Here is a 22224-nt window from a genome sequence, read left to right on the forward strand (position 1 = left end):
CTTTTGTTTTGTCAAGAAGAGATACGGTTAAAGTCACAGACCTGCTAAGTATTTTCTATCTCACAAGTCCTTTTGTTCCAAAACTTTTTCTTCCACAACATAGCTCTGTTTGTCCTGTTATCATCCTATATTACCTTAAAAATTCAGTGCAAAGCCTAGCCCTGACAATTTTATAGAAAGTAACATGATGATATCAAATAAGTCTTCTAATTAAGTCTGTGATAAGAGAACAAACACTTCTCATTTAAAACATCATACAAAAAAGAAATTTCAACTTTGCAAAAATTTAATTGATTCTTCGAAAGTTTAAACTTTTCAAACATAACTCATGATTACCAACATAAGAAAATATATGTTTCAGAAAATGATGAATCACAAGGACTTTTCATAAGCATGGAACTGTAATGCATGCACTTTTCAGTTTCAGAAATTTTTAAAACATATTTTAATGTAGTCTGAAATATAAATACACACACACACAGCAAACATGCTCAAACATGTTTCAGTGTCAATTCAGAATGTTTTTCAATGCCAAAACATTTCTATGTCACAGAAGGAAATTCCTTACCGAAACAGCAGTTATCTTCAAAGAATCTACTGCAGAATGTGTGAAAAGGTACCACAAGACAGGTCCAATTTCTCCTGTAATAAATCCTTGTGCATGGCATGCACGAGTAGTGCAAACATTTTCAATTATCTTTGCTGCCAAATGGTTCACTACCCGGTCTTCCTGTAAGAAGGAGAGGAAAGGGAAACTCATATACAAATGTTTCTAATATTTCTGATTTGTTTTTAAACTACCACCTATGTCCACATTTTTTTCCATGTATATTGTCTTGGTGTGGTTTCTTAATTTTATTTGACACTTGCCAAAGTAATTTCAGAGGAAACCTCATGTTGTGACCAAGTTATGTTTACAGATCCTACTTCCCTCCACTTTGCCTTCTAATGCAAAGACAATTTAGTACAAGTATAACTTAGTACTAAACCTTTCGGCTCCAAATGACCACGCCAAATTAAATGCAGTCATTAAAAATGAAAAGCTTTTGTTATGTTAGAGGTGTTCCATGAGCAGAACTTTCTGAATGAATGAATATGTGTCAAAACTCATCAATACAACAGGCTCTGAATAGCAAGATTATGAGATATACAGTTACATTAGGGAAAAATTAAATTAATTTCATTAAACCCTCTTTATTCAGAAGAGTCAACAATCCCTGGGATAAAGAAAAAGCCTTCTTGCAATTTAACACCCTTCTCTTCTTCTCCTGAAACAGACAATCCTGAACAATGTTTAAGACAAATTACTGTGTCCCATTTACTACATGAATTCCTAAACTTCCATAAGAGACTCTGAATCCTGAGTATTTTTAATACTAATTAAATCATTTTATCTGCAAACTCATTTGTGGAGAGCCACTGTACATGCAGCTCTAATATCTATGTAATACTATACATACTATAATGTCTCCGTGGAATAAAAAACGTCATGGCAGAATAATCATGAGCAATCAGCACACCATGAACATCACATGGCAGCAGTTTTTTCTCAAGAAAACTGTTACTGACTCAAATGAAAGCTTAACTTAATACATACCAGTTAAAAGCAGTCTACTTTTTCTCTCTCTCTTTTCCCTCTAATTTCTTTAGTATCTCTTCTTTCTTCTTTTTTCTTCACTCTGCTTTCACTTAAAATCAGTATTTAACAGAACTGGAAGATATATTGCTGGTGCTTTTTTGGCTATGCATTGCTGCACCTCATCTCAGTCTTTAATTACAGAATAAATGAAGTCTTTCAACAATGTCTTAAATGGCACTCTTGAATTCAGCAAGAGTGAATTTTAATGTAAGAATTTGTCCTCATAGCCTGGCTTCACAAATAATTCATCATAATATCTAATTGATTTCTTTCTTAAACTAATCTCTAATATTATCCTGCTAACCTTTGGATTTCTGACATTTATCTTTACAATCAGAGCCACCAACAACTTTGAGCAATGACAATGAGACCTTTCAGAAAGCAGTACAAAAGCCTTCCCAAAGGGGAGAACTTCATTAAAAATATACTCAATAGCTACTCTTCCTTCTACTGACTTAGGTATTTTAAAATATAGATACTGATGTAGATATATTTGGAAACCCTAGTATAATGTTGTAAAAAAAAAATAGAAAATTTTGTATTCGTCATTTTCATGCTAATCCTTCCTGTTCCTCCAAAGAACTGCAGACCTACTCAGAACAGTTAAAAGAAATACTGAAGCCAATTTCCATCTAAATCAGTTACACTCTTTTATAAAACTTCACTGATTTCTGTGGTCTTCCTTCTGATTCACAGACCAGAGGATTTAGGCTTCTATCTTTTTACAGTTTTCATTAATGCAATACATTGCATCATTTTGATCTATTAAAGACCTAAGTATACAAATATTTATACATGTTTACCAAATTAAAATTCTCAAAACCTTTTATGAATAATGTTCAGTTTTAATATTTTTCTGTGAATTATACTTATGAATTTCAGTCTTTTTTTTTTGAACAGTTAGGGTAAAAATACATGGATTTATCAAACTGACTATATGCATGTAACAATCCAATCCATTACTGAAACATTAATAGTCAAGTTAAGTCTCTCTTATATTGGATGTGAATACTAAGAATGCCAATTGGGACTCCAATCCTACTTTAAGCAGGCATAAACACTTAATAAATGAACTATAATCTCATTAATTAATCATAATCAAAGCAATATACAGCAGATAATAGTTATCATTAATGTAAACAAATTTCCAGATGCAATTACAGCTTTTCTTTGCAAAATTTGGTCCTGTAGGCATGCTTTATTTCCTTTCAGCCACAGATGAGTTATGCCCTGTTGCAGATAGTCGTGCTACTTTGGCTAGAAAAAGGTCATGTACCATCTCTAAAAATTCAATGACGCCGTCGAAGTTAGTCTAACTGCTGCCACCTGAGACCATCCATTTCAGCTCCTCTGGGATCATCTATTTCAGCTCCTCTTCTGAGCATCATCTAAGCAACATGACTTGCGCCATTTTCTGCTTAATTAGCTGCCTGGGCGAGAAATCTGATCTAAACTAATATTTGGCCTCTTAACTAAATGAGTCATCCACGGATGTTACCAGGACATAAGCTTTGTTAGTGAACAGAAGTGGATCTTCAAGATATGAGGAAAGCAGTTCCATGTATCAGTTACACTCTGTCCATATCATGAACTGCATCAAATCTAAATCTATGAATAGAACAGTACAAAAAAAGAAGCACATGCTTTATTTTCAGTGGGTTTAGATTCCATCTAGTTTTATAAAACACACTTAAAGCTCCTAATTTTCAGTCATGTAGAACAATTGCAGATGTATCTGTTTCCAGTAAAGTCATGGATGCTTAGTGGAAAAGAGCCCTGAGTGAAAATGCAAATACTGAAAGAGTAAATAGCTGAAAACTGCTAAAAGAGAGCTCCTTTTAATCAAGTCTTTCTATTCCAATTTTGAGGGGGGAAATGCAAATAAACATCATAAAAGAATCTACTTTCACTTTTTGAAATAACTGAATCTACTGCATATTTTTATCAACTGTTAAAAACTTCACAGTGCACTAAAAGTTTTGGAGGCAGTGAAGGTATAGTCACTATGCTAACCAACATACTACCTAAAAGTAGCATAATTCTGTTCTATTAAAGGTTAAGATAAAATATTTTATGATCTTTCGAAAGTAAGTTTGCTGATGGAACTAAGCTGAGATGTTGACTCCTTTAAAGGCAGAGAGGCCCTGCAGAGAGACCTTGACATATTAGAGGACTGGGTAATGATGAACTGAAGAGCAAGTGCTGGATTCTTCCCCTGAGATGGGGTAACCCTGGAGGTATGGACAGATTGGGGAATGAGATGCTGGAAAGCAGTGCCACAGAAAGAGATTTGAGAGTCCTGGCTGATTGCAAGTTCAATTTGAGCGAGCAGTGCCCTGGAAACCAGCAGGGCCAACCGTGTCCTAGGGGGCATCAGGCAAAGCATTGCCAGCCGGTCAAGTCAGGGGATTGTCCCACTCTGCTCTGCACTGGGGCAGCCTCACCTTGAATATTGTGTGCAGTTTTGGTCACTGTAATATAAGAAAGATATTAAGCTATTAGAGAGCATCCAAAGGAGGGCAATAAAGATGGTGAAGGGTCTAGAAGAGAATCTATATGAGGAGTGGCTGAGGTCACTCGGTCTGTTCAGTCTGGAGGAGACTGAGGAGACACCTCATCCTGGTTGTCAGGTGAAAGGTGAGAGTTTAGATTTTTGACTGTCGGTACCCCAGGAGAGTCAAGACCCTGGTGTCCAACAGTTTGTCAGCATCTCGTAATGAGATCACCAACAAATCCTCAAGGTCAGAGGGTACTTCAACCACCCTTTCAGGGGGGACTCAACAGAGAGAAGACCCCTCAGCAGGTGTTATCCACTGCCGGCAACTGCAAGGATTCACTTTAAGAGTTTACGTAATAACACTTTTTATTAATAAGAATTGTGACAGATTAATAAAGTTCAAAGGTTGTCAGTGATAGTCTATGGCAAAAATATGTTTTAAAGCAATCTACATATATTAATGATATATATGCTTAATATATTAAGCAAGCACAAGCTCTGATATGAAGCACTCTACTAATATACTACGTGGTAAGCACAAGCAAAAGTTCTAGTCCTAAAAGCAGCATTCAATGTGTGTAGAGTATATTTCTCACCCAAGGTGTCCCTCTGGGGGGGAGAGAAGGTGGACTCAGCCCATCGACTGATCCCAGCAGTTTCGGTGGAGGTCTTCTCCCACTTTCCCCCTATCTCCAACTTACTTTTATACTATTTTCTTTATGTTTGGGTGGAGTTTGAGTGGCTCTAGTCATAAATACCTTCTATTTCTGATTGGTGTACCTAATAGGGGCAGGGGGGTGATGGTCATGGCTTGGCACCTGAGGAGGGGTTTTGACAAGGTTGTTGGCTTCAGCAGCAGAGCATCTTGATTTTCCCTTGTCAGACAGGTACTGTACAGTCTCAGTACAACAATGTTCTCCCATTCTGCTGGGATTAAAATGCAGGGGGGCCATGTAGTCTCCACTTTGTTCCATACTCTGTTCTGTTTCTCCGAGCAGATGTGAATTGTTGTATTGGGTAGCATGTCAACCTCAGTCCATCCAGGGAGTTGCAGCTGCTTTTTACCCTAAAATTCTGAATCTGCTCTAGGTTTAACTCTATCCATCATCCCACAGTGGTCTTCAACATCTTCATGAGGGGAAGCGAAGGGGCAGGCACTGATCTCTTCTCTCTGGTGACAACTCACAGGAACAGCATGAAGCTGTGTCAGGGGAGGTTTATGTTGGATATTAGAAAAAGCTTCTTCACCCAGAGGGTAGTTGGGCACTGGAACAGGCTCCCCCCCCCAGGGAAGCGGTCACAGCACCAAGCCTGGCAGAGTTCAAGAAGCATTTGGCCAATGCTCTCAGCCACATGGTGTGACTCTTGAGGTGACCTGTGCTGGATTTAGGGTTGGACTCAATGATCCTTGTGGGTCCTATCCAAACTGTGACATTATATGGTTCTATGATCTTTTTATGCTATACTATATATATATATGTGTGTGTGTGTGTGTGTGTGTGTGTGTGTATACGCACACATTTGAGTAACCACATCATACTGATAAAGAAACATTAAAAGCTGAAAGATTCAGCAAGTAACACTGTATTCCATCATTCTTCTAAATCAACTTCCATACACTTTTTCCTTTTATCTAAAGAGAGAATAAAAAGAAACTACACACATAATGGCTTAATGAAGTAAAGCTGTATCCCCCTGAGAATTCATGATTCTAAGAATTAAATCTCATTTTGGCAACAATTTGCAATATAAAGCCTTCACAGAGAAGAATGAATACATAGGAAAAAACCTTGTAAACACCTTTTGCAGAAAAATGTTTTACAATTCTGGCAATAAACTAGAGAATTGATATCTAAAGAAGAAATAAAAGTGATACTGTATATGATTCAGAGTATTACTTTTATACTATAGGCAATTCTGCCAGTAAAGTAAAAAACTGATGACAAAAAAAGAAATAAAAGTGAGAATATATATGATTCAGACTGACACTGTGATACTCTAGGCTATATTATACTTTCTGAGAAAACAGTTATGAATTTATTCTGCTCTCCTCTAAATTTTCCTTTCTCCTCCAAGTTCAATGTAAAGGAACTATTCTCACTAAGAATTTACATTATAAAACATACTGCCTTATATTTTATATTGGCAATTATTTTTTTTAAGTTTTCTTTTATTATTATTAAAATTCCTCATCTGTTCAGAACCAAAGCCCTCAGACTTATAGTTTGCTCCCTAATAAAGAAAGAAGTCCATATGAAAGAGGGAAATATGTACTATATAGCTTACTGGCAAGCTCTAATTTATTAAAAACCTTGCTTACACAGTACCTTGCACATCCAAGAGACAGAAAATTATCCTTGATAAACTCATTCACTATTTCTGACTCAAATACATTCTCCAGGTGCCACTCTTTAAAATGAGAGGATTATGCCCATTTTAAGAGCCAGAAACAGCTAATTAGCTACAGCTGTATATATTTATTTATCTATGCAAGTGTAATGCCTGTATATAATTTTTTTTGAGATTCTATGAAGTTATTACTAAAATTGCATATAATTGTGTACTTTATATTCACATGCCATTTGTAAGCAGAAATGGACAGATACCAAGCTCCTGAAAGATTTTTCAATGGTTCCAGTTTTAGGAAGACTGAAAAGGAGGTTTGCACACAGCTTCTGGCACCACAGTCTAGTTTCAGTAAACAACCTTGTCAAAGCACCATAATCCAGACCAAATCAAAGAAGAAAAAATTAAAAAGACATCAAAAAGTAGTTTGGATATGGGAAAGACTATCAGTTCTAAGACGAGAGAGGATCTGAAGGAAGGGAGATGCCAATGTAAGAGAGAAAAGAGTGGAAGCAGAAAGGTGAAAGGATTGACTGGAATATAACTGTGAAGAGGAACAGATGTAAAGCAGAAATGAAAGCTGAGACTTCATTTAGTTAAGATTAGGTTGAACCTTAAATGTCATAACAAAGAACAAAAAAATATATGTAAGTCAATGATGAGATTCAAATAACAAACAGGATGATTCATTAGGTGTCAAGTACCCAACGGCAACTTGAGCAACAGAGTTTTGAATAAACTAAGTAAAATGGATGAAAGGAAAAGGGTAGTCACATTAGTGTTAGATACTTAGTATTAAATAAGAATATCCTTTCTGAGTCAGAAAGTATCTTTCATGACTGGATAACATAGGAACTGTAAGAGCTAATAAGCACTTTATCTGCAGAAATCAGGACCCTGCTATTTTAAGTGACTGCACACAAATATTTGGAAGTTGAACTTAGACACAAATACAGATGCCTGGAATGGGCATTTTGTGTCACTGTTGGAAACAGTTGTTGGAAAAGATTAGTAAATAAATACTGGAATATTTACTACATGCATTCTGACAGGCTGCAACATTATACCAAAACTAAACATGTCAAACTAAGCTTATCATTTACTTATTTATGAGTGTACCAATTTCCTTATTTTGACACATCATTGAACACAACCATTCTTTGCCTGAGTTGAAAATCAGCTTCTATCTCAAGTTACCACCACTGAAGTGCAGGAAATCTGAACTTGTGATCCCCTACAGACAAAAGACTTTCCCAATCTTCTACTCCACCACCCTAAAACTCCTTTCACTGACACATACACTTTTTTGTCACTGTTGAATTTTCAGGCACAGAACACATGTGGAAACGATACCACCTGCATTTTCTGAACATTTTGTTCCTTTACTGGCAAACAAAAGGGACAAACACATTTCAAACTCCTTCCTGCTCTACTGTTCTGTTTCAGAGGGCAATTCTGCTTTGATACTGACAAATCTTATAAAACTTCAGAAATCCAAGAATATTTCAGAGTAGTTCATAATGACATGAAGAATGGCAAACCTACCTCACAAAACACAAAGCTATATGAAGTCTAGTATTGAATGACACAAACTGGTTTTATCTTCTTGAACTCTTATTAAATACATTAAATAAAGCTTCTTAACTGGCAATAAAAATTACAAGTAGAGTATTTATAATGCATATATAATACACTGTGGTAATTCAGACTTTATTACGAAAAGTTAGTTTGCCACTTCCATAAATACTGAGACAATATACACATAATCACTCCAAAAAAATTTAATTAAATGAGCTTAGAACAATTTGAATTAATTTATTACTTTAATAAATTTCAATTATTTTTTAATTACTAATGTTACAATGCAAAGCTTACCTAGATGTAATAAATTCTTAGATCAGGGAAATTTATTGAATAAATTCTAGATGACAGGCTAAAATGTAAAATAAAGAAATACAGCAGCCAAGATCTTGAGCTGCAGCCAAAGAACATTAAGCACAGTGAAGGAAGTTTAGACAATATTTTCAGGATTTTCTTATCCAGTGCTTTACTAGTTGAAGCAATAAAATTTACATGTAATCTCATTTTAGTTTTAAGTTAGATCTTAAAAAAATCTAGATTGCTCATTTTAACTATTTTTATTATCTCCTGTTTTGCAAAAAGATGGGGGCAAGGAAGTGTCATTCACACACTCCTCTGCATATCAGCCAGTAAGCAATGTGAGCCACTCACCACTTGGACAAGGTTCAAAACCCATAAACTTACACTCAAACAAAAAACCTCAAACAAAACCCCACAACATATTAGAGCCTGTATATTTGGTTAGCAAAGAGAGCATTGATTTGAAAACTGGAGACATTAAAAATGCAACAAGAAGGGTTTCTATTGGTACGTCAGTAACAAAAGTAAGATTGAGGAAAATTGAGTTCGTGGCTGAATGAGGTGGGGCCAAAGAACACAGAAAAGGCTCAAGATGTCAGTACCTTCTCTGCCTCGATCTCTAGTCTCAGTCTAAGATAGGAGAGTATGCCTACAGCAGAGGAAGGCACACGTACGGAACATTTAAGCAAACTGAATGTGAATAAGTCCACTGAACCAAAAAGGGTGGAGCCAAATGTGCCGAGGACGGCAGTCAGCACTGTTTTGAGAGAGCACACATCTTCAAGTTTCTGGTGATCAGGAGATACTCCTGTTCACTGAGGGTGTGGGGCAAAGATACTCCTGTTCACTGAGGGTGTGGGGCAAAGGGCATGACCACCAGAGGGCAAGAAGAGGAATTCCAAACTCTGTCTCTGTAAAAACCACACAGCAAGTTTTCCTGGATTCTACTTGCAGGTGCATGATGGTCAAGAAGACTAGTAAAGTTAGAACAGGTTTATAGAGAGCAAAACCCACCTGACCAACAGGACAAGCTTCCCTTACACAGTTATGGGCTCAGTGGACCAACAGGAGGCAGTGGGTTTAATTTACTTTAGCTTTAACAAGGCTCTCCAAATGGTTTCCTAAAAGTAACCAAATAGCAAAGACCTAGACTTAAGTGAACTAAAAGGTATGTAGAAAGCTAGTTGGAATCCAACTAGAAGCTGGCGCTATTTTGACAGGAAGCTGGACCACAAAATCTTCAAAGGCCCAAACTAATTTTTTCATATTACTTAATTCCCTTTAAAAACAAAAAGATGAAAGGCACTTAATCCTAATTTTCTTTACATGTGACCACAGTTTGTGCTTTATTCTCTGTGAAAAAGACTGTTTGAATGTAAGTAGAAAACATTCAACATGCTCTCTATCATAACATATCAGGCAATGACTAAAGGAGCAATCCTCAGCATTAGGGAGTTTTCTTCCAGTTATCATCCTGGTAGCACTCGGTTGGACTCACACTTGAATATCAATATCTTTCTTGTACTGAGGAGCCCAAAACTGAACACTGTACTCCAGATGTGGTCTCATTAGCACTGAACAGAGAGGAAGAATCACTTCCCTGAATCTGGTACTCTCTTGCTAATACAGCTGGTGTTGCTGCAGCTTTTCTTTGCTGCTAAGGCACGCTGCTGGCTCATGTTCAACCTGCCATTGCTACCCCCAAGTCCCTTTCTGCAGAACTGCTTCCTAGGGAGCTTGTGCTGTTGCAGGGGGCTACTGCACCTCAGAAGCAAGCCCTTGCTCTCACTTTTGTTGAACTTCATGAGAGTGCTGTCAGCCCATTTCTCCAGTCTGTTCCAGTCCTTTTGACCAGCAGTCATGACATCCAGAATACTGATGCAGCTCTCCCCACCCATTTGGTGCTCACAACTGGTGAATACACTCCAATCAGTCACTCTGCTAATTACTGAAGACATTAATCAGTATTGATCTCTGAGGAACTGATAGTTATTGGCTGGACTTTGCACCTCTGATCACCTGAGCATATTTTCCTGCCCACCTTATCTTCCATTTAATCACTTCCTACCATTTGATTATCAGGGGACTATAAAAGAGTGTGTCAAATGCCTTCCTAAAGTCAAAGCATTCAATGTCCATGGCTCCCCATGTCCCCATCACAGAACAAAATCAGATTGGTCTGAGGGCTGGAGCACATGGCATATGAGGAAGGGGTAAGAGAGCTGATTAGCCTTGAGAAAAGAAGGTTCAGGGAAGATCTGACTACTGTTTACAACTACCTGATAAAAGAATAAAGAGAAGTTGGGGACAAATGGTCTCTGAGCCGCACAGCCATAGGATAAGAGGCAATGGCCACAAGTGGAAACTCCAATCATATACAAATAAAAACTTTTTCCTATGAAGGTGGTCCAGGCATTGTTCAGAAAGCTTGTGAGACCATAACTCTTAGAGACATTTGAGAGTCAAACAAACATGTCCTGAGAAATCTATTTAGACCTAATGTGAACAGGAGGTTGGATTAGATGACCCTCAGACATTCATTTCATCCTAAAGTAGTCTATATTTTTACGGCTTCAAACATGTGTTAAAAAAAAATATATCGCCATTACAAATGAGCATCTTCACAAACAGAAAAGTGTAGAAGTGCAAAGTTGTACTTGGCTAGCCTAGACATAACTTTAAACTTCTGTTAATTAAATTTAATTTCAACTATTGCATAGGAAATTTATTTCTATTTTGTGTTATTTTTTTAAAGTAAAATAAATCAAGATAAATTATTAAGAAAAATTTGACATGTTTCAGGACTAAGAAGTGATTTTTTTCTATAGGAATAAATTAGTGTCTTATGGATGTCTCGATTTAGTTTCTCTACACTGAATATACAGAAATAGCACGTCTTCTATTACTAAATTTATAATTAAATAGCATCTCGCTTAATGTGCCTTAGAGTGACATCTTACTCTAATTATGAGATGGAAATAGTCCACAATACAAACTCAGTTGTGTGTTCTTGATCACGTGAAAGTTTGAATATATTAAAATGCATGTAGGTTCTTCCTCTATTAATCGCAATCTGTATGCAATAAAGATCTCAAAAAGGAAGGAAAAAAATGCATTTCCTCTTGCTTTCCACCCCCCAGCAACCTCCGACATGTTTTCTGCCTTGAGCTTTGCCTTGGGCAAAAATAAAGTCAAGTGGTCTCGTACAAACAGTGAATGTAAACCCTCCACTCAATTCTTTTTCATTTTACAAATTGGAACTATATGCATGTTTTTCTTCCCTTCTTCTAGCACAGCTAAGTCATCCCCCAAAACAATGAAGAACACAGCATAGTACATGTATGAGAATAAACCTAGTTATTAATTTTTAGGCTCAAAAGAATGCTAACAACCCAGTAGGATAAAAAGGTAGTTTAAAAAAAACCTGTGCATCAGCCACTTCGAAATAGAAACTGAAATCTTGCTCAAAGATTTATGAAGATGTATGAAAATCAAATTGCAAGAGGACAGCACAAACTGCCAAAACATTTCTCAAAAGATACCTATGTCAATAATAAATTCCACATTTATTAACAGTAATTTATATTTACTATCCCATTTCCCCCAAAACAAGCAGCAATACATAAATGTTGATTATACAGAGAGCAACTACATTTTTGCATTAATCTCTTGCTTAGGTCATGGTCTTATCACGATTATTTAAATTCAAGAGCAATACTTGGTTGACAAGGTACTGCAGTGCTGCAGGCTACAATCTTCACACAACGCCTAAAGGGTTATTACTGTGGAGAAATTCTACTGAGGACCATGAAAGAGCCTTACCCCTTCCCGGAGACACCTCATTAGCACCGTGTAAGCAGCTGAGGGAACAGCCCAGCATTCTCTGGGGTGCTCCCCTTTTTCCTCCTGAAATGAAGCCAGCGGCACAAATGATTAAATCAAAAAAATCACAATAATCTCAGTCACATAAAAAATGGGCAACAGATTCTTAATAAGGTTCATATTATACACATTTCAAATTAACATATGCTATGAAATATATTAAATTCCAGGGCATTATTACTATTTAATGTTATTTCATGTGCAGCACAGAGATTGATAGTTTATTAGCTTATTTAAATAGTCTCCAAAATCCATAACAGAATGTGTCCTAATACTCCTGCATTTCATCAATTCATTCTAATTCATTCTAATTCACAGAGATGCTAAAAAATATTCTTGTATTCCTCGCAATCATTTTGAGCTCCTCAGAAAAAGAAAATGGACTATTAAGAGGTAGTAATGCTTCTCTTTAAATGTGATTTAATTATACCAAAAAAAATCAATTAATTTTGTCTGGCAACCAAAAAAAAACCAACTTACTTTTGAAAAAAATACTCTACATACATAAAAGAAGATATCAAGTGTTTAATAAAATTTACTGTCTGGTGTAGCTTTCAGTACATATGAACACTGTTCCAAGATCTTGATGTATATTTCCTTGAAATCACCCTGTTATAGGGGCTAATTCACTGCTGGTTGAATCAGGGGGTTGATTGTTCCATTAGAAGTGAACTCCACTTCCCCCTACCCCCCATAGTTGCCTACTGTAAAATTTCAAGTTTAAAACGGGACACTTGGATATCATTAAGAGTTTACTGCAACAATTTCCATATCCAGGCTAGTAACACAGAGTTATTTGCAAGTGAAATAATAGTCTCTTTTGGGAAAGAAATTGAGAAATAATAAGCATTGGGTAGTATGAATACTATAGGCCATGAAACCCATGTGTAACTTGTTTTAATACGGTGACAAAGGATAACGAGCAACAATTTCTTCAGAAATTATACAATTCTTGAACTGTACTGATTATATTCCCAAATTATTTTTAGCATTCTAATTAATTCTTTACTATAAAAAGCATAGTATGGGCAAGGTGGACACTGACGATGCAGAAACAAACTGTACTTTCTAACTTTGCTGATTTCTGAATGACTTACAGTAATACAACATATATGATGCGACAATTTCAGGCATTTAACTGAAGCACGGCAGATTATCAGGGAAGACTATTACTGAATTGTCTAGTAAAATTAATTTTCTCTCTTTATTGAAAACAGAATTTTCTTTACCACATATATTAATAGAGGAAATGAGTTTGTTAAATCTCCCATTTGTAAGCTTTTTTCTGCTAACTTGGTATTAGGAAGTATGGAACAACTCCTCCTTGGAGTAATTTACAGACAATAATAATAAGAGTGGCTTGACATCCAACAGAGACAGCAGATCTACTATATTCCACCTCCTTCATCTTATCTGAGTAACAGCATGTTGACATTTAATCGCAGTTTGTCTTCCAAGGCTTAACGTATAAGTTGAAGAGAATGCAACCCGTTTCAAAAAAAAGGAAAGGGAGGTTACTTTCAAATAGTCAAAAAGTGGAATCTTTTCCACCTGGAAGAGGCAGGACAAGACTAGGAGTCAAGACAGAGTTAAAAAGACCATCTCTGTTGAAATTGGCATAGGTCTGTTTCTCATTTTATTCACCTAATTCAACCAGAAATTCTGTCAAGTTCTTCTGCAACCATACATATTAAATGTACTATAAAATAAAAAGCCTTAAGAAATGGTGCAGTCCTGAAACACTAACAGTTCTTCCATTCTTGACTGATTAATGACTTTTTGCAGAATTTAGTCTTTATTTAGAAATAAAAAGAGGCAAAGGGGGTTTGAAACTTGGAACCATTCGTAATTACCTAAACATACCTAAAAACACACAATTTGACATTTAATAAATTTAAATGTATCACCAAACACCGGGGAATCTTTCTACGTTTTGCTCACAGCCCATGTTGATTTTGATTAAACTTTAGATTCTGCACCCTAATAACACAAACAGCACAAAATGAATAAAAATATTACATAAAACTTGAAAGTTTTCCCTCAAGGCAATTCGCTCAAGAGTATCAGAACATCCTCCCTGGAGTCTGCTCATGCTACTTGTAAATTGCTCTTGGCTTCTGTTTGGAATAAAAATGCAGAGATGAAGTGTAAGATCTTACTTATGAGATCTCGTATGCAAGTACACACATGATATCAGAGTTTAGGATTGAACAGGATCATTATGATTATTTGGACTATTTTCTAGTATTTTCTAAGTCACAGAAGTGCAAATAGTGATCCTATATTTAACCTAATGAATCATCAAGCACCTAAACAGCTGAACTTGATTTTAAGTATTTGATAATTTATGATTTACCAAAGATTCACATGAAAAAGAAGTAATCTTTATCATTATTGAATATTAAAATTGTGGCTGGACCTAGAAATACTTGGCAGAAGCCCAGAGGGAATAAACAAATAAACAAAAACAGTCATGCCCTCAAAAACTTACACTTCAAATGAAAATACTTAGCAGCTTGATAAAACAATTAAGCAGGCTGAAGAGCAAAATGGGAGAAAACAAGGAAAACAAGAAAACCAAAAATAATTTGTGTATTTTGTGTCCTTAACGATTTAGATGCTGTTATGTTTTTTTTTTAATTCATCAAATTATAAAGTTTTGCTGTTTAAAGATATAAGTTGGCAATAAACTTTTTTCCTGTTATACTACCACTGACTTGGTATCTGATCTTGGCAAGATCATTCAATACTACTGTTCAGCAGTTTAATGAGCAACAAAATGCCTACAACACTACAGCATTCTGAGGTTAAATATGTACAGAATAAAGAAACTAAAAGGGCTTTTCTTAAAAAAAAAGAAGTGTTAGCATCTCCAAGCATACAAATCACACTGATATTTTTAAAATTTTACCAAGACACGGTGTCTTCAGTTCATGTGTCCAAATATTTATTCCTATACTCTAATAATTTCTCAGCTATAACTCAAAGCAATGCAACCCATTACTATAGATCTTCCTGAAACATGACAGAGTTGTCAGTTAAAATACAAATTACCATGCTTCAGACATTGTTCATAAATACATATAGACTTAAAAATTTGTCATTTCCCGTTTTCAGAAGGAAAAAATCAGTTCAGGGCTTGCAAATCATTTTGGGTGTTATAGAGCCAGTGTAAACAGCTCTGTTTCAGCTGTCAGAGTTCAATTTCAAAATAAAATCAAGCCATGCAAAAGACTCTTGCTAATTATAATTTTCAAGTTGGAGTTTTAAGTTTATTTATTTTTCTTAGTAGTTAAAAGTATATGGTTATCAATCTGTCTGATTGATACAAATCAGACAGAGGTACATATTTTTTGTCCCAAGGAAAACTGAGAAAGTATTAAAACACATAAAAGTAACCTGTGACTGTGGATACATTTTCCAGAACATAATTTCTCATAAGAACAAGCTCTGTGACCGTGTTTGACAAATATTTTGGCAACTGTCTAACCAAAATAGGACAATGCTTGCTATCCTACAAAAAACAAAGCAACCACTGAATCTTGTGGAACATGCAAAGAAGTCAGAGGATGAAGAAAATAAAACATAGAAGTTCAGCACAAAGCCACAACTAAAGCCAAAATAATTCATTTGCTACTTTCATTCCATTATCAACTGACTGTTAAATTAACATGAGAGCATTCAGAGCAATTAGATGACAATATAAAGGCTTCAGAGAAGCCAGGGTTAGACTTTTTCTGTTTGAAGACACCTTTGTTCCTATTAAGTATTTTACTCTTCCAATAAGGAAAAAGAAAGGCGAGAGTTAGAGGAGCTGACATCTTCAATTCCTCATATTGACAGTATTTCTTTTCTACAAATTACCTCTGTTTACGTTTAATGTGAATCTACTATTTCTAGACTGAAGGTTTAAATCAGTTTTAGTCAGGAATAAACAGAAATTAGTCAGGATCATTCAATTTCCTTTTCCACAGTGCTGTGAATCCAGCCATGCTAGGAGAAGATCTAATATGGACTAGAGAAATATTAATTTGTTGGCTATCCTGATACATCCTGTTTAATCAACATCTCTAGCTAAGGTCCTCTAACTCTTAGATCTGCCACCTGGAGGCCAGCAGTCATTACGATGGTTGAATAAATTCTTTTATGAAGTTAAAATTCTACACTTTAAGAATGCTACTTGATGAAGCACATGGTTGTGCTAAAATATTTCTTGAAGTAGAAAAAGTATCACAGAACATATAAGGACCAGAAACTGTTGAGTATACAAATGACAAAGTAATTTGCTTTTTTTGATCTACTTTTCCACGGGAAATCTTTTCACTTTTTTCAAATTTGTAAGGATCACTTTGCAGTCTTACCTCCCTGGCTACGAGGTAAAGCAGCTCCCCGAGTGCTGGTAGAAGGCACTGCTTCAATTTGCTGTTTCTGAAGTTGTCTCTGATGAGTTCAGTTAAAAGTATAACTGCCTAAAATAAAAAAAATTAATCAATATAACAACATGTAACATTTTCTCAAGCAAAATGTACTGTTAAAGGTAAAAAGCTTTATCTGAAATGCCATCTTACTGATATACTCTTCACTTTATGCTAAAGAACCATTGGCAAAGGATTTAGTAAGCATTGAAAGGCAAGAAAAATAATATTTACAAAACATTATATATGCAACATGGAGAAAAACGCAATAACGAAATAGCCTAGGTGACAAACTGTCAGCTATCCATTCTTCCCTTCCCTCAAGACAAAGGGGAAAAAAAAAGCCTACTTGCTGTTACTATGTTTCTGTTAGAAGATCTAAAATGTTCACCATCAGGTTACAAAAAGAACAAGCAACAAAAAACCTCTAATGATGTCTTTTGTGTAGATATTAAATCAAAAGGTAAAGAACTATTAAAGTTTTGTCTCCTGATCTCTGAGTTTATAGACAAGTCACTGTGTAAGAACTGGACATATGATTTCAGTTTTCTGTACTTCAAGAGTTTCTGTATGCAAAGCAGAGATACACATATATAATATTTGTAATGAGGGGCAGAGGGAAACAGGAAAATCTGATTCATTTTGTGCAGGTGACCTGGTAAGAAATCACTTTCCCATACACACAAGGAACTGATTCAACCCAATGTTTAATGTTGGACACATTCAAGAAACGAAGGACCTTTGATCTACCACCTGTTAAACTGAACAGGATGCTATCTGGTCCCCAAAACCCAAATCTGCTCCTGCATATAGCAAGCATTTAGCAGTATAGAAGCCAGTTGTTTAAGAAAGATGGATCTACATGTCCTCCATGCTCCAAAACGTGTGCCTTGCAAGACAGTAGGAAAAAAAGATGGATTTAACACACTTTCTATGTCCCTTAAGTAGTTCTTTTCTCTATTTGGAAGGATTTGGTTCTAATACTCTAATACTCTTAAAGCACTTACGAGATACAGCAAATATATATATATCTGTAAACAGATACTACTGTGGAAGTTAGTGACTTCCAACAGTTTGCATGATATGCGAAGTGAGATCTGAGGTTACTTTTATGTACTTTAAATAAAATATTGCACATATTATTCCATTTTAAACCTTCGAAACTGTCAATTTAATTACTACTTCAAAAGTGAAGTGTGACATAGCTTGCACTACTTTTTTTTTTTTAATTAAACAGAGAAACTAAAATGTGTTTTAGCCTATGGAAACAGCTAAAAAAACAGTAGTTCAGGCAAATAATAATACTTATTGTTTCCCGATTATACAGAAAACAAGGCAGTAGAAAACATCTATTACAATCTCTATAACAAATTGAGAATTAATTTTATTTTGTTCTTCTGCTTAGGAACTTTCCCCTTCCCCTTTAAACAGCAAAAACATTATCAGCAGTATCATTGACACATTTCATGTGTTTATTGAATGTTTTAGTAGAGAACAATGGACTTTTTAAAAATGGTTCTGTTTAAAAATATGTTAAAGTGGGACTGACTCTGTGACAGTCCTGTTCCAAAGTCATTGAGTCCAGGTCTTAGATTTGATGATGCTACAAATACCTATTAAGAAGCAGAAGCATTGATACAACTAATCAAATCATAATAAAATAATGTATAGATTTTTTCACTGTTCTCTTCTAGTTTAAAACTACTTTTAATATGGTCAAACAATAGGGAAGAGTTGGAGTTGGAAAAAAGTGATCTGGTGTTTTTTCCAGTTAGGCAAGTATTGTATTATCTCTATACAGAGCACAGAGAGCAGAGACTTTGATGACTCATCTCAAGGAACTCACAGTTGGCAGTCTTATTTGAATACAAACAGCACTTCAACCCAAGCACCTTGGGTAGCACATGAGAAAAAGAAGTAAAAACCAAAACAAGCAAAACCCACCGCAACCATTCTGCCAGCATCAAACAAAACAAACCACAACAGCAACATTGTGGTTTTCTCACAAATCATGAGAAGTGTTTGGCCAAAGGCAAAGGTTACCTGAAATAGTCCTGGCTCTCTACTTTCAAAACATGCCCTCTCTTCCCACAGTCTCAAAAGGCCCAGCAAAACACAGTCCCATCTAGTCATTACGCAAGAAGCAGCTAAAAAGAAAGTGTTACTATGAGTTTTTTTTAGAAATCTAAAGAAAATTGTCATTTTCAACATAGATCTCACTCTGTATAAAGTGATGAATATAAATGCCAAACACATACATTGGCTGCTGATCACTGCCACACAGATAGCAAATCTGTCATTATGCATACACCCCAATAAAAAAATGTAATATGTTATTAAATTCTTGATGGAATAAATGTATGCTATATATTTACCAATTTAAAAAAACCCAAAACATAAGTTTTTACCCACAAAGTACAAGCACATCGCAAAACAGTAACACGTAGAAAGAATTTTAACTGAAGTATGTTAGGCAGAAGACAAAAATTCTGTTGTTCTGAAAGAGAACCAGTAAAAATGTACATAATCTTGAAAAACCTGAAGATATATTCATTATCATCCCTGACTTGCAGTTAAGAATATCAGAATATCCTGATATTATCCCAATATCAGAAATTGCCTCAATCCTTATCAAAATCTTATAAGTCACTTCACCTTTATCACAAGACATCATCTTCTAGAGATCTGTATCAGAAAACTACTCATATGTTGCTGGATTCTGGATTGCTTTCATTAATTATTTTTTTTTATGGCGACAAATTTATAGGTGCATAAAATCACTTGCCCTGTAAACAAATATTCTTGTCTCCTAAATCCCTTGCTAATATGAAATATAATTTATGTTTTTGCAAGTCACAGTATTTTTGCAGTCTCTAACCTTACTGTCATTTTGCATCTATATAGAAAGAGGAAAAATAATGACACAAAGGTCTCAAAAGTTCCAAGAAAATAATCTGTGAAATTTAGTCTCATTTTAGCAAATTTTGCAAGAAAATGCTCTGTGAAGATCCTATCACACACAATCGCAAAAAGCATATAGGGAACTGACAGGTGAATCAGGTAGTAAATGAAACAAAATAAAACAAAACAAACAAAGGAACAAAAAACTCAGGAGTAAGATAGGCACATATCCCCAGAAATGCCAAGGCAGTTGAAAGAATTCAAAAAAGTTTATTTAGAAGGCCAGAACACCAAAACTTACAGAAACCTAACAGTGCTACAACAAACACTGAGCCCCAGGAAGAAAAAGGCAAACCTCCCGTTCACTCCAGGGCTTTATCATTGCTGGCCTCCCGCTGACTCTCCCACCACAACCGCCCTGTAGCATTTCTGTAAGCATTAACTCTCTCCTCTCACATATCAGAGAAAGAGGCTGAGAACTTCTCTTGCTATGTGGTTGGGGACAAAAAGCATTGAAACTGCCTTTCAGAGAGAGTTACCTTTTAGGCAGAAAGCCTTCCTAAGCGAAAACTGTCTCCCATAACAAAATCTTCCATAAAAATGGTATTCTATCCTCACAAGGAGTTTACAGAATTTAACTATCATCCTAGGTGTCAACACTTTACAGTCCTAAAAGTTATAAAATGTCCTTTTTATCCCTTTTTCTTTTTCTTTTTAAATAGTTTACAGATATATTTGGCAGTAAAGCACTTTTTCTTCCCCAGAGCACTTAGGAGATTTTATCCTCAACTTTCCTTGATTTTACTTCACCTTCTGACCTTAGCAGCTTCATAACTCCAATCTTTGTGCAGCGACATCACATAAAAACTGGAAATGCAGTCTTCAAAGCAAAGCAGACAGATCTACTAAACAAACTTTGACTTTCTCCCCTTTTTTTATGTAATGCTATGTTCATTAACTGTTTTCTTTAACTGCTTTCAGAGCATTTCTATGAATTTTATTCAGGAACTTTAAATAGCTTGCCTTTCAGAGACAGCTTCACTTTCCCGTTTAAGAAATAAATATATCAGTAGGTTTTAAAGCTTCTAACATGTCAGCTTAAGAAAGTAGTGGTCAAGCTGGTTCAAGTGCAATTCTGCACTAAATGATGAACACAAAATGACAGCATTTTCTCCTTTATTAGCTCTCCTTTCTATAGCTATACAGAATTACTTTAGTTTTTGTGATTAAATATATTTTGGGAACTACTTTCACTGTGGAATCAATACCGCTAAAAGTACCTCAGCACTGTGGCATTTCTCAGCTTTGTCTCTTTAGACTGAGAGTGAACATGCCATGAGATAGCATTTAAACTACATAAAATTGATGAACCGTGTGATAACATGAGCTGCTGACAATAGTCCCAGCAGACTAGATGGGACATTAAATCATCATGATACGTAAGGTGCACTTGTTTGTTTGTAGGCAGGATCTGAAGAAAATACAAATCAAACTGCACATCTGCTATAGAGGATCAAGGCAGGCTGTTCAAAATTATCAGCTTTAATGATGAACCTCAACCAGCAGAAAACCCTGTATCAACGCTAATCCTGTTTAGCACCTGCAATATTTATTTTCCCAAAGCTTGGTTAATATATTGATAAATTTGGACAACACACTATCTAAATACATTTATGGATGCTGTCCTACAACTCTCTATTAATGTTCTACTAAATAAAACCATGAATTAACCGTTGTATGTAATAAAATTCCTATGTTCACTTGTACAAAGTTCTGTTTGGCTGCCTTATCGCTCAATTGAAGTTCAACAAAACTGCCATCAACATTAAATATACTAGGTAGATTATCCATCTTCTGTAGGGTTTTTTGTTTGTCATTAAAATTAAGAATTTAAGATTTGAAATTAATGAAAATTAAATCAAAGAAAAATATTTCATAATGGTGAACAGAAATTATTGTTTCTCACTCTCCTTCAAGATTTTGGGATGAGTTATTATTTTTATTCTGAAGTTATTCTAGTATTATTTTTTATACTGAAGTGATAAGAAAAGGAAGTCATTCTCCTCATATTTCAATCCCTATAATTTTCTTGTATATGAATGTAAAAGTTAACTGAGTTCACAAAATTCAAACAAAGAAGTTATTTCCTTTCCTGTGCACTAAAAAAAACTTCCAAAAAGCTATTCAACACTGCAATAAATTCCAGATTTTATTTCAACAAAAAATGGTTTACTAAACAAGAGAGAAGTTGTGTCTGAAGAAATCTGAGCCATTAGTGACTGACTTGTTCTAAAATTGTTAAATCTTTGTTAAACAGTAGTTGCATAAAATCTTAGTTATTATCTTCATATATGATAATAGATTTATCCATTAAAGGTTAATTTTAGTAACTGTAAGTAGGTCTGTAACAAGAATGGGGTATTATGGCAGAAGGCACTGAACACTAAATAATTACTACACGTTACAGAGGATACTCACGATCTCTCAAATACAAGTCTATATTTACCATAATCAGATAATGACCTCTTTTTCTCTAGAGAGCATACAGTCTGGAGAATTGTCTCTCTGTCAACTGAACACAATTAAGTAATCGAATATTGTACAAGTGCAGGAAACGGGGGCTCACAGAATATGTCACATACTGAACTGGCAGTGTGTCTGTG

The 22224-nt window shown here is 35.3% G+C and overlaps 1 protein-coding gene across 9 annotated transcripts in view; it reads right to left on the reverse strand.

The window, feature by feature from the left end:
* ULK4 (unc-51 like kinase 4) overlaps positions 1 to 22224 on the reverse strand; it is a 236108-nt gene that overhangs the window by 166271 nt on the left and 47613 nt on the right. For all 9 annotated transcript variants that reach the window (XR_001878447.1, XR_001878446.1, XM_017837568.1 and 6 more), the window contains exons 18-20: positions 16607 to 16714; positions 12186 to 12269; positions 569 to 730 (exon numbers count right to left, since the gene is read on the reverse strand). Coding sequence is in view for 7 of the 9 variants with exons in the window: in XM_017837568.1 (XP_017693057.1) it covers positions 569 to 730; positions 12186 to 12269; positions 16607 to 16714 (354 nt within the window). In the remaining 2 variants the exon portion in view is untranslated. The remainder of the gene's footprint in view (positions 1 to 568; positions 731 to 12185; positions 12270 to 16606; positions 16715 to 22224) is intronic.

Source organism: Lepidothrix coronata, unplaced genomic scaffold (genome assembly GCF_001604755.1).
Source record: "Lepidothrix coronata isolate B3197 unplaced genomic scaffold, Lepidothrix_coronata-1.0 Scaffold306, whole genome shotgun sequence".
Lineage (NCBI taxonomy): Eukaryota > Metazoa > Chordata > Aves > Passeriformes > Pipridae > Lepidothrix > Lepidothrix coronata.